The 16,125-nt window shown below is 36.2% G+C and overlaps 1 protein-coding gene across 1 annotated transcript in view; it reads left to right on the forward strand.

Annotated features, from left to right (window-relative positions):
- BBS9 (Bardet-Biedl syndrome 9) overlaps positions 1-16,125 on the forward strand; it is a 567,629-nt gene that overhangs the window by 261,031 nt on the left and 290,473 nt on the right. The window contains exons 12-15 of the mRNA XM_056118050.1: positions 1,001-1,051; positions 5,820-5,922; positions 7,326-7,445; positions 13,776-13,916. Of these exons, the coding sequence (XP_055974025.1) occupies positions 1,001-1,051; positions 5,820-5,922; positions 7,326-7,445; positions 13,776-13,916 (415 nt within the window). The remainder of the gene's footprint in view (positions 1-1,000; positions 1,052-5,819; positions 5,923-7,325; positions 7,446-13,775; positions 13,917-16,125) is intronic.

A 16,125-nucleotide genomic window follows, 5' to 3' on the forward strand; every position in this document is an offset into this window, starting at 1 on the left:
AGGTAATTAGGCATTTAGGTAGAATCCAAGAACTCTGGATTAGTAATTTGTTTTTATGCATTATTATAAAAAATCATCCAGAAATATCAAAATACAGAAGAGACCGTCATTAAGACTCTTCTTGTTTGGGAAATTGGCTCAGAGTTCTTATATGGTTCCATATGGCCATATATAGAAAATGAACTTTTCAATTTTTAATTACGTTGATACTCATTACATCATAGTGTCTCCCATTGCTTAGAAGTGGCTTAGTTTTCTTAGTAAAAATGTCTAATTGATTAACTTAAAAGCTCAGTGGGTCTATTCATTGGTTTGATAGAGATTCTATTATCTTAATTATTTTAGTATCAAATAATACCAAGAACTCATATGGGTATTATTTGAAAATATGTTAACCTTTTGCCATATTCTCTTATAGTATGAGCACGTTCCCTCTTATTTTACCAGTCTAAAAATAAGGTATAAATTACAAGGAAATGTTTATTCTCATATTTGGAATTCCTTAAGAGATAAGGACGAGGTAACCAGACTGATACCCAACGTTACTGAGTGTGTATGTGAGTGTATATTCAGTTTTATTTTATTCTCTAAGTGTGTCACTTTATATAGTTGTGAAGGTATATGTCCTTGATACGTATTACTAATCAGAATAAAATACACCTTTAGGAAATAGAAAATACCAGTACCTAAAATAATGTTTATTTGGCTTCTTATATAAGAAGCTCTTCTATATGTAAAGAATGAATTAATAGAATGAGTTTCAACACTTAAGGAAATGTGGCAATGAAGTGGGATTTTTCTACTTTGGGGTGAGAGGGACGTAGGGTTTTGAATATAAGCTCATGACCTTGCAGATGAAGATGTTCACACAGTTTCCTGATTCTTGCTGTTATTTTCGATGACTCTTAACAGTCTCTCTAAAGGTGGAAGAGAGTGTATATTGTGCTAGTAGGTATGTAGTGCTGAACCCATCCTTTTTCTCCTCCTCTGTTTGCTGCAGGCTACTGATGCTGATGCAGGACCTGACCTCGTCCCTTCTGTCACAGTGAAGGTATTGTGCTTCAGTGTGATGTTCAAACAGTAATATACCTTCATTACTACTTTCATTGTGATCTTCTAAGGAAACTACAAGATGTGAAAAAACCACCTGAAATTTTTGCTTTACTCAGTGTTGGGTAGGGAATAGATAACCTTCATTGTTACCTATTTGTATAAAACTGATAGTTGTGTTCTTAGCACACAACTTTTATTATTGTTCTTATAATAAAAACAATAATGTCTTCCTCTGTTAAAATGTGTAGTAGAGGCTGAAGTTTGGCTCAGCTGCAAAGCACAGTCTTTGCATGCACAAGACCTGGTTTTGCTCCCCAACCACTGGGGAAAAAAAAGGGAAGGAAAGGTGTGGCATGATCCAGTGTCTTTTTTGTACAGACAAAAATTAACATTTTAAATATGCTAAGTGAAGTGTGTCATCACTACTCATAAAAGATCAACCAGTTGATTGTAATATTATATACACATATAAATATATGAATCACATAAATTTTGATAATATATTTTTATGTATAATTATGTCTGTGTGTTTAAAAAGGATTCCTACTCGTCAATCTGCCATAACATTAGTTTTAAATGTATGTATTCATAGCAAGGAAATATTAAATGAAGAAGCCACAAAGTAGAGTACTGACAAATTGATGGTCCTAAACAAACACAATAAGAAGGATGTGGTTTTGGTTGAGAGTTTTAGTCCTGTCATTGTAGAATATTAGAACTAGAACTCAAATGTAGAGCCCTCTTAAGGCATTTAGATTAAAGTGTGGTAATCAGTCAGCACATTATTAAGCTGAAAATATTTATCACTGCCCAGAACTTGGAGCCAGGGAAACTTGTGGATTTTGGCGATTCACTTAGTCAAAACTTGGACAAGGCTTTATATTTTCATAGATTATGGGTTGATATCCTTGGAGGAGCTTGACAGGGCACTCAGCTTCACCAATTGTGTTCGCTTATACTGGACCCAGCGGGTGGCCCAAGTGTGGGGATCTTTGGTAAAAGTTGAAGGGAGCCCAATCTTGTAACAGTTTCCTAAGCTAATTTTTTTGGATACCTGCCACTGAAAACAAGGGTGGTCTTTCCCCAGTCTTTCTCCGCACCAACCAATCAAAGGCTCTATCTCATTAATACCTTGGAGTCTGGAAAAGCATTAGTGGCAAGGAATCAAACACTTAAGGGGGGAAAAAAAAACCTGCCGAGTTCCAGGAATGATCTATAGACTTTTGTGTAGGGAAACCTCTTTTATTTCTGCCTACTGATATTGTTCAGACACATACACGTAATAATTCAGGAGCACACTATAAACTGCAGGAGAAAAAAAAAAGTCCTGTACCTAAACCAGATGCAATTGCTCCTGCTTATTCTTCCCTATTCCAACTTCTAGTTCTTGCTTGAAGTCCACACACCTTCCCACCTATGTGGTTCTTAGTCTTTCATGTGGAATTGCACCTTAAAATTATGGCTCAACACTACTGGAAAACCCCCCTTCCTGAGCAGGGTTCACTGTTGGAGAATGACGAAGTTGCAGTTCTCCTCCCAGTGGCCATTCCAAGAGCAGGAGATCGCACACAATCAGCTGGCCTCACCAGCAGACACAGTGACTTCCTGCTTCTACCTGACAGTTTCTATACAAATGTCTGCTATAAATCTTTCCTTATAGTCCTTTATAATAACGGCAGCCAAGATATATAGCCATGCAAGTTTCCATCATAATAAATCCTGTTAATTGAGAAAATTTTTCCATCCGTTCCAAGTGAATGAAGATGTGGCTACCCTGAGTATGTGAGTATGATGCGTGACCATCTACTGCGGGCAGCTGAGGCAGAGCGCTCGTTCGTACCATTCATTGGAGTCATATTTATGTATCTAGGATAAAAAGCTGGTATTATATTTCCTAGGGATCATATTTCATTTTGTTAGAAGCAGAAAATAGCATGGAAAATTTTCATATTAACATTTTATATTTTCCCCTTAATATTCTATAATTATTTTTCTCTTAAAATATGAGGTTTAGGACCTAGCCAAGTCTTTAACTCTTTTTTTTGGCTCCAACACAACTCTTCTTTGTTACTGTAGTTATTTTCGTTACACATCTCCTTGATTCCAGTTTGGATGTGCCTAACCCTTGTTGGGGTTCAATAAATCTGAGTGTGAGTGCTATCATGATCATGCATCTAAACCAAATGCGAACTCTTCTTGTAACAATGTAAAATTGTGCAGTTCTTGCCCATGTCCAACCAGAGTCAGAATGTCTGCTCTCTTATGAGTGGCTTATTACTACTTTAAGAATTTTTCATTTTTTAGTTGTAAAACTGAGCTCTCATGAGATGTTCCTGTTCCTTGTTTTTAAGTTCTCTTGATTCTATGGTCTTGAGTAGTTATCTGGCATCTCTCGACCTCTATTTTTAAAATATGTACTGAGGCTGCCTTTTCATCCGCAGACTTATTTTGATAATTGACCACAGTTGATTAAGAACATGGGCTCTGGATTCTGGCAGAAGGAAGTTAAATTGTGGTTCTCCCACTTGTAATTAGAAGATTTGGGCCACCTAATTTGGGTTACTTAGTGTCCCCAAGGCACCCTTTCTCATCTGTAAAATAGTGTATTGAGATGGCACCATATCATAAAGTAAAGATAAAGTGAGATCATGTAGACAGTTAGTTAGTGTGATTACATCAATACAGAAAGTTGCTGCTATAGAAAGATTGATATCCATTCCCTAGATCAGTTAATAATGAAACATTTCTTTCTCAGACTCATGTCTGGTAACTAGAATGAACTGCCCCATTGCGAAGATACCAGAACAAAGAATGGTTCCCACTAAAGACTCTACCTAAGAAATTGTATGGGAACTATTAGAAATACCAACACCCAGATCTTCCCCAGAGATTCATAATCCAGTTGTTCAGCACCCTCAGGGGGCAGGGGACTGTGGGGAATCAGTTTCCTAAACTTGGTATGTGGAGGAACCCTCCAAAGGAGTCTTTTCAAGGAGGGTGGGTCTTTGTTGTCAAAATCCAAACAAAGAACATGCTCAGCCCATGTTCTTAATCAACTGTGGTCAATTCTCATTAAAAGCTCAATTTTTAATCAGGTTTTTGTTTTGATGCCAAATTGTGGAAATTGTGTCTGTTAGCACTGTGGTGCTAACATCCTTGGAGCTGATCGTTTTTATTGTTACTTCACCCCAGCGGGAATGTGAGTCATTTTGTTGCTTTCGAGCCATATCAGTTCCATTTCCTGGGCAAATTCTTCCCTCAGCATTTGCAGCTCTCAGTTCCTACTGGAGCAGGGGAGGTTTCCTAAGACCCACAACACAAGAGCACCAGGTGGAAAATGTGGGTGGCCAGCCTGGAACTGTACAGTCAGTAGTACTGCCATACTTTGATATTGTCTGGAATTAGTTATGCCATTTCATGGATATATTATCATTGAGGTAACATGGTAACATGGTTAGGGGAATGTTTATGTTTGTGCATATTGTAACATAGCTGCTCCTCCTCTACCACAACCAACATGCCCAAGACCCCCCAACCACTGTCCTGGGGTCACTTCTGGTTAGACTCTTCCTCATCCCCATCCTGGGTAACCACATTTGACTGTACAAAGTCCAAGGAGCTATTGTCATTATAGCTGCTGAGGTCGTTCAGTGTCTGCCGTCCTGTCCATGCATCACCATGTTCACTACAATGTTATTTACAATAGCCAAACTATAATGACAACCCAAGTGTCCTGGGTGAGTTCCTTCTTGCCCCAGACCCTGACTTACATTCTTAAACTGCTATTAACCCATTTCCTTTCTCTATGTTTGCCTATTTTGGACATGTCATATAAATTTGTCATACCACACACACACACACATATATGTATATATATATATATATTTATCTCTCTATATGTTACTGGCTTCTTTCACTTCGAATAATATATTCAAGGTTTGTGGATGTTATAGCATGTGAGCACTCATTTTTCTCACTGGTCCTATTTCATCTTTTGACTCTAGCACAGTTTATTGAAACATGACTGATAGACATTAGGATTCTTTCTGCATTGGGCGTTATGAGCAGTGCTGTTACGAGCATTTGTGCGCAGGTGTTTGTGTATACATATGTTTAATTTCTCTAGACATGGAGTTGTGAAGTTCTCTGTATAGTGAATTTATGTTTAATTTTTAAGAAAAGAAAACCATTTATTTCCTTAAGTATATTCCTACCAGCAATTTGTGAGTATCATAGTTTCTCCACATTCTTGCAAACACCCATTCTTTTTGGGAAGAAAGGAAGTTTGGGTTACACCTGGCAGTGCTCAGGGATTTTTACTCCCTCTGTGCTCAGGGGTAACTCCTGATGGTGGCTTGGCCACATGAAAGACAAGTTCTTTACCCCCACTCCCCTGTATTGACTCTCTGGCTTCCAGACACCCAGTTTTGTCTTTTCTTTTGATTCTAGCATTTTAGTGGATGTGTAGTGGCATCACATTGTGGTTTTAATTTTTATTATATAGTGATTGAAGATATCAAGAATTTTCCTCATTGCTTGTTGTCATTCTGTTATCTTTTTTTTGAGTAGTTTGTTTTACTTCTCTGCCCATTTTCTACTGGGTAGAATGTTTTAATCGACTACTTATGTTATATGTGGTATGTGACTGCTCATTTTTTTCCTCAGATGGTGTTTCCTAATTATTTGCAAATGGATATTAAAGTAGTTGTGATATTCTGTAAATTAGAATAATATACATCTGTTAATAACAATTTCTATTTCTTTAGATCACCCTGCAGAATCGAGTGGCATTGCAGAAAGTCAAATTGTCAGTCTATGTGTATTCACCATTGGTATTAACTTGTGATCAGTTCACCTTTGAACTTACTGGTAGGTATTTTGTTTTGTCTACCACAGTATGAGGTTATTTTTAAATATTTTATATTGTGTTTAGTTCATGGCTATATTTCTTGTCTGAATAGTGAGACAGGTATTTTATTGAAATCGATGATGGTGGTGTTTTGCTTAAGTTTCCCCTTCCACCATAAAGGAAGGACGTTCAGGGAATGGCTTTTGAGTTGGAGTAATTACAGATTGCCAAGTGTGTTCCTTAACTAGTTGGACCTGTAATTGTACTTAAATACTATAATTTGGGAGGTGTTCTTTATTGGTGTTTCTCTAGTGACCTATTTATTGAGTCAGTCATGTCTGAGGAAAGAATATTGGCTTTGGAGTCTGGCCTGAATTTGAATCTTGGCTCTGGCACTAATTTGATATATAACCTTGGACAGGCTACTTTAGTCTTTACTTTGAAGCCTCAATTTTTTTAATCTGCAAAAAAGAGCTAATGATAACAGTCTTATGGGGACCGTTTTGAAGTTTGATTAGAAACCAAATCTCTATGAGATATCTGTGAGAGATTATGTCTAAAATTGTGACTATGTCTAAAAGGCAACTCTTACTAAGACTTCATTGTGTAGAATCTCTCATCTCCTGCTACTGAGCTCCGTGTTGTCATTCATTGTGCTGATATTTCATGTCTTTTTTTGTTTATTATAACTGCCCTGTTGAGATTACTTATTTATGAACACAAGAACACCTCTCTCTCCCTCCCCTATCTCTCTCTCTACCTCACCCCTCTCTCTTCTTTATATAACTAACACTTGACTGAGTGCTTGGCAATGTGCGAATTTAATAATCACTGAATGAATAAAAATGAACAGTTGAAGTAACCTTATAGGTGTTACCTAACTATTTTATTTTCAAATTTTCTCTTATTTTCATTTTGTCTTGTAAAGGATGTTTCTAACAATTACTTGTACCAGTTAAAAACCTCTATGGTGAAAATCAAATACATGAATATAGGAGACTGCACACTCTGGCAAACTGCTGCTTTTGTAGTTATGTTCATATCCAGACTGCCCTCTCCTTCTCCTCTCCAATCACTAATGACTGTTACCTCCCTGCCCATTCTCTCACCTACTTGTGTACTTTTTCTCTGTTCATCTGAATCAAGAGAAGTAGGGTTTCTGCAAGGTTTTGGGAATTTTTGTTCTGTAGTTAGCGTCCCCCTCTGTTAACCATGTGGCTTTGGGCAAGTGCCTTGATTTCTCCATAACCATATTCTTCAGCCACCAAAAAGGGGCCCACCTCATACGAATGTTACAAAATTAAATGAGCCAATCCATGTCCAGTGTATAGTCCACAGCTAGCGGGCACTGAATACTTAATTTTGACATTTTCTAAAAATAAGTGAGTAAAAATATAACACAGTATTTTATTATTGGTTATAGCACCAGAGATGTCTAAAACAGCAGTCTTTTCTGTGTACCTGAAAGGAAATTATATGCCATCTGAGTTGGAAGGAAATGCGGTTGTTTCTTATTCCAGACCAACAGGTAAATGTGCACTTGGTCACAGATTTATAGACCTAATGACCCCTGTGAAGTTGTTAAGATTAATTGTTTAAGATAGGGGATACATTGACAAATGTTATTAAATTAAAAGTTTTTTTTAGTAATAAATTGTATTTCTGTTCAACTTCTTATGAGAAATTAGTTATATTTATATGATTCTCACATATTTGATTCTATCTTTTCAATTAATAACAAATTTTCTACCAAATTTGATCTATCTATCTATCTATCTATCTATCTATCTATCTATTTGCTTTTTGGGTCACACCCGGCGATGCGCAGGGGTTACTCCTGGCTCATGCACTCAGGAATTTCTCCTGGCGGTGCTCGGGGGACCATATGGGATGCTGGGAATCAAACCTGGGTCGGCTGCATTTAAGACAAATGCCCTACCTGCTGTGCTATCGCTCCAGCCCCCGATCTATATTTTTGACAAATTTTGTAGATAAAGAAAATCATCCAGTTGAGATTCATTTAAGTTTCAGTTTACTCTGATTCATTTTTATGTCCCAACCCCCCACCTCAGCCCCTCCACTCCCAACATGCCTAGGTGGTGTATTTTAGCAGTCAGTTGATTTATAGAATAAGAAGAATGAATGATTACTTTTTTAAAAAAAAGTCCACAGGCAACGGAAAATTAGAGTTGATGCACAGAACTGAGCTTACCACAGTGCGGGGGTATGTGTGGTGGTGTAGGATGGGGGACGCTGAGATGGTTTTGGAGGGAGGCAGACTCTGGTAGAGAGTAAGGAGTTGAAACTTTGTACACTCAGGGGACCCAAAGGCTATTCCTGAATATTCTGGGACAGATCATGATAGTTCAGTGCTTGTTTCCACTGATGTGATGTTGCAGGGGTCCAGTTGTGGACCAACAGAGGACCCTCCCCCCCAAGTGACTGTCAGGACCTTGTGGGGCTGGGGATTGAACTTGGGCCAACCACATGTAAAGCTTGTGCTCCGTTCAACCCCTTGGGCTTCTTCTTGGTCCTTAAGTTTAAGTATATGTACATTAAGTGTGTATTATAATTCTGCCACTGATAATTTGTTTTATTCTTTTTCTTGGCCCCTTTTCTCATTGCACTTGATGGATAGATCGAAACCCTGAAGGTAAGCAAAAATATAACTTAGAAGAAAATGAGTTTCAGAACTAAAATTTGGACAATGAATTGGTGTTATACTATGAAATTATTCCTTATATGGACTGCTGTTTAACTGTAGAAACAAATCTTTATTTTTTTAGTGATTCAGTGTATTGATCTTGCTTTGGAAAAGATAGTGGCTAGATGTTTCTTTTCATAGGGACTTATCATTTATTAATAATTGTTTTAGAATTGTGCAGAAGAATGAAGCTCCTCTAGTTCCATCCACATTGCTGAAAATTGTGTGCTTTTGTTATTTTTTATTTATTTATTAAAGAGTTTTTTATTTTTATTTTTATTTTTTTATTTCCTTTTTGGGTCATACCCAGTGGTGCTCAGGGGTTATTCCTGGCTCTGCACTCAGGAATTACTCCTGGCAGTGCTTGGGGTACCATATAGGATGCCGGGGATCGAACCCAGGTCGGCCGTGTGCAAGGCAAACGCCCTACCCTCTGTACTATCGCTCTGGCCCTGCTTTTGTTATTTTTTAGAGCTGCATAATATTCTATTGTTCCTGTAAACCATAACTTATTGATCATTCCCCTCTAGTATGATATCTGGGTTGCTTTTATATCTTGGCTCTTGTACTAAGTGCAGCGATGAGGTCTTTAGGGGAGAAATTTGAGGTCTTTAGGGGAGAAAGAAGTTTATACTGTTGGAGGGTGTGATGTTGGAATTACGTCCACAAAAATCATTATTAATAGAATTGTAGACAATAAAAGAAGTAATATGATTTTTTCTTTTGAAAACAGTTTACAGTGTCTTTGACTGGCCTTAACCTTATTCCATTTGCATTCTGTTTTTGTCCTAGAAAGGCAATGTGGTAAATGCTGCTAGAAAGTGAAAATATATTCCTATGGTCAGTTTTTTAATATATGGAAGTATTTTGCTAGATAACAAAGAAAAAACATCAAATGACAATTATAGTTATGACAAATAGACTATTGTTGATCATGAATATTTACGTTTTAGTTTGTGTGATTGCTTACATAACTGATAAGATTTCACTATTGTTAAAATTCCATAGCATTACTTAAATTATTTGTTGTAAGTTAAGGGAAAGTCAGTAAAGGTTATTGTAAAAAACCGTATTCCCTCAAAAGTATAAATTCAGCCTACGCAATAATCCACCTCCTTACATAGAAATGGCCATTTAAGTATTTCAATATAAAGTAAAAGCTGGTTTTGATAACATCTTATGAGACATTAAAAATTATAATTAAGCTTTAGGGAGTAGCACTGAAATATTCAGCATCACCAGGTAGGCAAAAAACAAATACGGTGCCACTTAGACTTTACTTACACCCAGGTCTTCAAATTTCAAAGGCTGTTCCATTTTATGGGTCTGATCTGTACGGGCTATATTACAGATAAGCAGTCCTGCTTTACATGTGGAAAAAGAGAAGCACATGAGGTTTTATGTTGTCCCATAAGAGTTAGTCTCCATTATTTTTGCATTAAAGTTACATGACATGGCAGTGTAAAACATGACTGCAGATGGAGCACAGTACGTAGCCAGACATAACAGGAAGGGATCAAGGAAGTTCTGGTTACCAGACATTGCTACTGCTTTGGGGTTCCTTGTTTTCACTATGAAATGACTCTAGCAGGCCCCTGGAAAGAGATGTAAAGGCATTACATAGATATGTAATATAGAGTAGACTTATTCTACTCTGACCTGGATTTCCGCTTGCTTCATCCGTTTCTTTTAAAAGTACGTGTTAGCTTTTCTCTTGACTGTAATACAGGGCTCTTGGGTGTGGCCAGTAATAGTTAGGATTGTCTTTCTGCAAAAAAATTGTCATGAGGGATTTCTGTGCAGATTTTCTAAGTGTTAAGTGATTTTTATGATTAATTGCACCATAGTAGTTGCAACTATTCATTTTTTTCTGTGCTAAGCTAGGAAGGGAATATTTGCAGGAGAGGTGACTATACTTGGTATATACTATACTTGGTATAGTCTGATGACTGGGTCGGGCAATATCTGAGTATTTTAAATCACTAAATTCTATTTTTCTGAAAATTTAATGAACTAGATTTAGAAACTATTTTGCCAGATGCCTCAAGAAAATATTGTTGATGGTTATTAGGCAAAGTTAGGATCATTTAGGTTTTTTCTATTAAGTTGGAAGATATCCTATGAGCAGCTTTGGAAAATGTTTACTTATAATTTGTCCCTTACTTTTTGCAGATAATCTTATATGACACCCCTCACCCCCCCCTTTTCTCTGGATTTAGGCTGGTAGACACAGTCATATCCTGAGAAGTAATTGGTAGCAAAATAAAAATTTCCCATTTTTCTCAAAAGTATATCAGTGTTGAAGTGTGCCACTGACAAACTCACATTTAAACACCAGAGACTGTATTTTTAAAAGCTTGGGTTTAATTTGATGGGAAGTAATAAAAAATACATTGTAATTTTTCTTTTCAAAGATAAACTTCCCTTAACTGGTTTCTGAAAGATATTTTCACTTCCCTCCCCACACCCGATGGTAAAACTTTTCAAGCTGCCATCATTTAAAAAATGGCCATAATCATTTTATTAAGTATCAGTGTCACCATTTTTCAAAGTAATGTTTTCCAAATGTCTTCTGTAGTGGCTTTATAATTCCTGGAGAGAAAAGAAATTCTGGAGGAGGTCTACAAATCTTAGCAATGGCCAACCACTGCTCTCGAGTGTGAGATTTCCATTAACTGGTCTGATTGAACTTTGAGTATTTCTTTTCTTGGGTTTACTAATGCTTGCAATACATTTGTTCCCATTTGCCAAAACATGTATACACCAACAGTTTCTTTAATTCTGGATTCTTGAAGATTTTGAACAATACTTTTTAAACATAATTTTTAATAACAGAAATTCACTGTTGTTGATTACTGTTAAGTTTTTGCTTTTGTTTTTGTTTTTGGTTTTGGTTTTGAGGTCACACCTAGTGGTGCTCACGGCTGACTCTGTATCTGCTCAGGGCTGACTCCTGGTAGTGCTCAGGGAACTATATGGGATGCTGTGGATCAAACCCAGGTCGGCCACATGCTACCCATTGTACTATTGCTTTGGCACCAAAACACTATTAATATTTTTAACTACAAATTCAGTCCAGTATCTGGTCCAAGGGAAGTATATATCACAGTTATAGCAGTATGATCATAGAAGAACATTTACAGCTGAATTTTGTCTGAGCAATTAGTTCAGTCTTTGTTGAAAGTATAGGGAACATGGCTTCTCTGTACATATGCAGAATGGACAGAAAATGAAGCATTTTTCATCTTTCATTAAATGTGAAATAAATGAAAATTGGTTTCCTTTTCCTTGTTATTTCCAGACTGTATCTGTCAATTGAAGCTGCAATTTATATGTTATAGAGGAAACACATTTAGTAGGTATATTTCAGTAATTTTGGAGGATATATGGAATATAGGGAAATTTCCTTGAATTTGGAAAGCATAATGCTTTGTAAATTTTCATGTTGCAATATTGATAGTTGTGGATTGAGCAGTAGCTTAGATTATGTTGCCATAATATTTGAGCCAAAATATCTCATCATTGTAAAGTACAAATACACATGCCTCTGAGAACTCACAGAATGTCAGAAAATAATACCCTGGGACTTAGAAAAGAGGCACCAGTTATAATTTGCATCTAGGATTCCAAGAGAAGTGAATTAACATCTGTTGGGTTATGAGCAAAAAGTGAGCTAAAATTTGATGGATAATAGATTATGTTGATGAGAATGGCAAGTATGCTCCTCGTGTTCTGAAAAAAGTATTTAATTGCCCTAATATATCAATGCGCTTGCCATTCTGAGGATCTCTCATGGACCTAGGGAGAAGTAGTACTGAGAATTGTATTCCCAAAGTGGATGTGTAATTAGCCACACAATTTCAGTGGACATAAACAAAATGTAGAGCTTATTATTTGATCTTACCCTGGGTTCTCATACCCCCATACTTTCAAGAACTTTTGCTTTTGTTATATTCAAGATACCCACTCACTCCCCTGTAAAGAAATGATGCAATTATCATGCTGGACCCTTCAAATTGACTAGAACTTTCTAAGTTTTCTGTTTCTATATAGTAGCCTACCATGATACAGGTTTTTGTACTTCATCCTTTACAGTATCACCTTATTTCATTCAAAATGAATGATACAACAATAGAGGAAACCAAAGCGGTAGAGTTATTTACCTAGATTTATGAGTTGAGAGCCTAATTGTTCTTAGTTTTATTATAAAAATTTAATGGTATCATTAAAATATTTTATTTCTGAAATAAAATTCTTCCTTGTTATTTATTTATTCGGTTACATATTTCGGTTAATCTATGTACATTTATAAAACTTAACAACTGATTATGTAAGAGTTTCAAAATAGCACATAAAGGTGATATGTAAAGTTTGATGACTTAGGAGATATTTAATTTATATGACATTAATATTCATTAATATTGACGTCTACAATTGACAAGAACTTCAGTAGAACTAATTCTGTTCTCATGCACAAAATTTATTGAAATGTATTCATCTAGTTTGAATTTTTAAGAAGAAAAAAGATCCTAAAAGTTAAAACTTGGTGAGAGGGTAGAGAAATGGTTAGAAATGATCAGAGAGAGTGCTGTTACTATCAATTTCGTATTATTTTGCTCATTTTTGTAGTCTTAAATTGAGATGAGAGCTCTAAAGGTCTTAATTAAAAGATTTAGTCCAGGAATTGAATGTAACTATAAGTAATGTTTTATGTAATACTCAACTCTGCTGATTTTAGAATATGGTATTACTATTAAGGAGAGACTTCATGTTTCTCATGCCTGTGTTCTTAAGATTTCATTTTGACTTGCACCTTTTTTTGTCTTTGGGCCGTACCTGGTGGTGCTCAGGGATTACTCCTAGCTCTGTGCTCAGGGATCATTCCTGGAAGGACTCAGGGTACTGTGTGGAATGCCGGGGAATTGAACCTGGGTCGGGCTCATGTAAGGCAAGTGCCTTACTCACTCTACTCTGGCCTTTTGACTTCCACTTTTGGCACTAATATTAAAATGTAAATAATGATAATGCTTTGTAGTTATTTCACTTATGTTGATCAGAACCGGCAGGAAACAACCTTTTAAATAGAGTTTATCTTTAAACTACTAGCATCACATTTTTTGGGGTCAAATTATTGTCAATACAATATCTCTATATATATCTTTATTTTAGGCATTTCTCGAGTTATCCAATGTAAATTTAGACTTCCCTTGAAGTTAATATGCTTACCAGGTCAGCCTTCCAAAACAGCAAGCCATAAGCTGACTATTGACACAAACAGACCTCCAGTCAGCCTTCTCAGTCTCTTTCCAGGTAAGACTTTTGAAGTTGCATGTCACTAACATCAGAAATGTTAAGAATTTAGAATGGAATCCTTCATCAGTAGGTAATGATAGGGTAATTATCAGATAATTGTTAAGTAAGATGATAAAAATGCCTCAAGGATTTTCCTCTCTTGTTTATCTGTTCAAAGTCGAAGAACTTATCAACAAGGTAATAAGGTGTACCTTTTAAGTTTGATTAAAATCATTATAATGATTATTTTGCTTCAGTATTCAGAAATGGGAACATCAAATGTTTCTTTTTAGACTGGAATTTTGGGTTTGGAATGTAAATATTTATTATTCATCTTTATTGTAGGTTTTTGGATATATTCCTTTTCTAAGAATATAAATATTCATTTTTATTGCAGGGTTTTACTAAGGTATATTCTTATAGTCCTGGAAATTAATCTCATAAGTAGATGTTCTTTGCAATTCTACTCTCTCTAGCAGCTGGAGAGGTTGAATATTCTTTCTCTGTCTCTGATCCTTTTAGAAGGAACTTGTATTTAAACCTTACGTATCACAGGGCATATTGGGGGTAATTTGTGAGGGTGTGACTTATGCCAAGTGTCAGTTTTTCTTTCTGAGTAGCTTAGAAAATAGAGGTGTTGATTGGATAAAGCATCTTTAGTAACCAGAATTTCTAATATGTCACATGTATTAACTTTCTTGGTGATGGGCGGAATTAAAAAGAAAATGTGGGAATTAAATCAGCCGTTTTAAATCTCTCATTAAGAATAGACACTGTTGGCTGTGAGACACATCCTCACCCTTGTTTTAGTGGATAGGATTTAGAGTACAAAGAGTATTTCCCATGTGGTTTAGAAATTTATGGTAAGTTAACTTTTGTGTTACTAACTATAGAGTGTACTTGAAATTTATTTTTTATTTATTTGAAGTCTTCGATGAAGTCTGTGAAAAATCTCCCAAATGAAATATTTTGATTGTAATAAATCTGTTCTTTAGTTTGTATTGAGCTTAGGTATATATAACATATATACAAATATGGCCTGGAGCGATATTACAGCGGTAGGGTGTTTGCCTTGCATGTGGCAAACTTAGCCAACCGGGTTCGATACTTCTGCCCCTCTTGGAGAGTCCAGCAAGCTACCAGGAGTATCTTGCCAGCACAGCAAAGCCTGGCAAGCTACCTGTGACGTATTTGATATGCCAAACACAGTAACAAGTCTCACAATGAAGACGTTACTGGGCCTGCTCGAGCAAATTGATGAACAACAGGAGGACGGTGCTACAGTGCTACATATACAAATATGTATGTATATGTATATTTGTACATATACTATATTGCACACATAGTATTTACAGTACATAGTATATATTATATATTTACACTTATGTGTACATTTGATACAACATATAGCCTATACTTTATTTACATATCTTTACACATATATGCAAATATATAGTATATACAATATAATTTATACATGTGTATATGTGTACATATATAAGTGTATATAATATATACAGATAGCACAATGGGTAGGGCATTTGCCTTGCATGCAGTTGACCCGAGTTTGATTCCTCCGTCCCTCTCGGAGAGCACAGCAAGCTACTATGAGTATCCTGCCCACATGGCAAAGCCTAGCAAGCTCCCCTTGGCGTATTCGATATGCCAAAAAACAGTAACAAGTCTCACAATGGAGATGTTATTGGTGCCCACTCTAGAAAATCAATGAACAATGGGAGGACGATGGACAGTGGATATAAATATATAAAGCCCCCTCTCCTCACTTCCCGTTTCTTCTTCTCCCCTCCCCTTTCTTTCTCATGCCTTTCCTTCCCTTTTCTGTTTCTTATAGCAAATATGAAAAGGCAGGAGTTGGTATGTTTATAATATTTTCCACAAATGCAGCACTTTCTTGGAGTTTCCTATGCTATTAGGGAATAAAATTGGAAATTATAATTATGTGTTGAACCCCAAATTTATTAGTATCTTTTAAAAAAATCTTAAAGACCTTAACTGTGGAATTGAACTTTCTACTATATAAGTGTAACTCCTACAAAGATTGAGTAAAAATGAATGTTTTTGTCCAGAGAGGTAATCTTTATGGCATACTGCATAAGACACATACGCCAAAGAATGTGTAGCTCGCTCTTTCCCCCATTTTCTGCCTTTTTTGGCTTCAGTTATTTTGATTTCACAGGTACCTATGCTCATTCACATATATAAACTT

The sequence above is a fragment of the Sorex fumeus genome, unplaced genomic scaffold (genome assembly GCF_029834395.1).
Source record: "Sorex fumeus unplaced genomic scaffold, SorFum_2.1 ptg000037l, whole genome shotgun sequence".
Lineage (NCBI taxonomy): Eukaryota > Metazoa > Chordata > Mammalia > Eulipotyphla > Soricidae > Sorex > Sorex fumeus.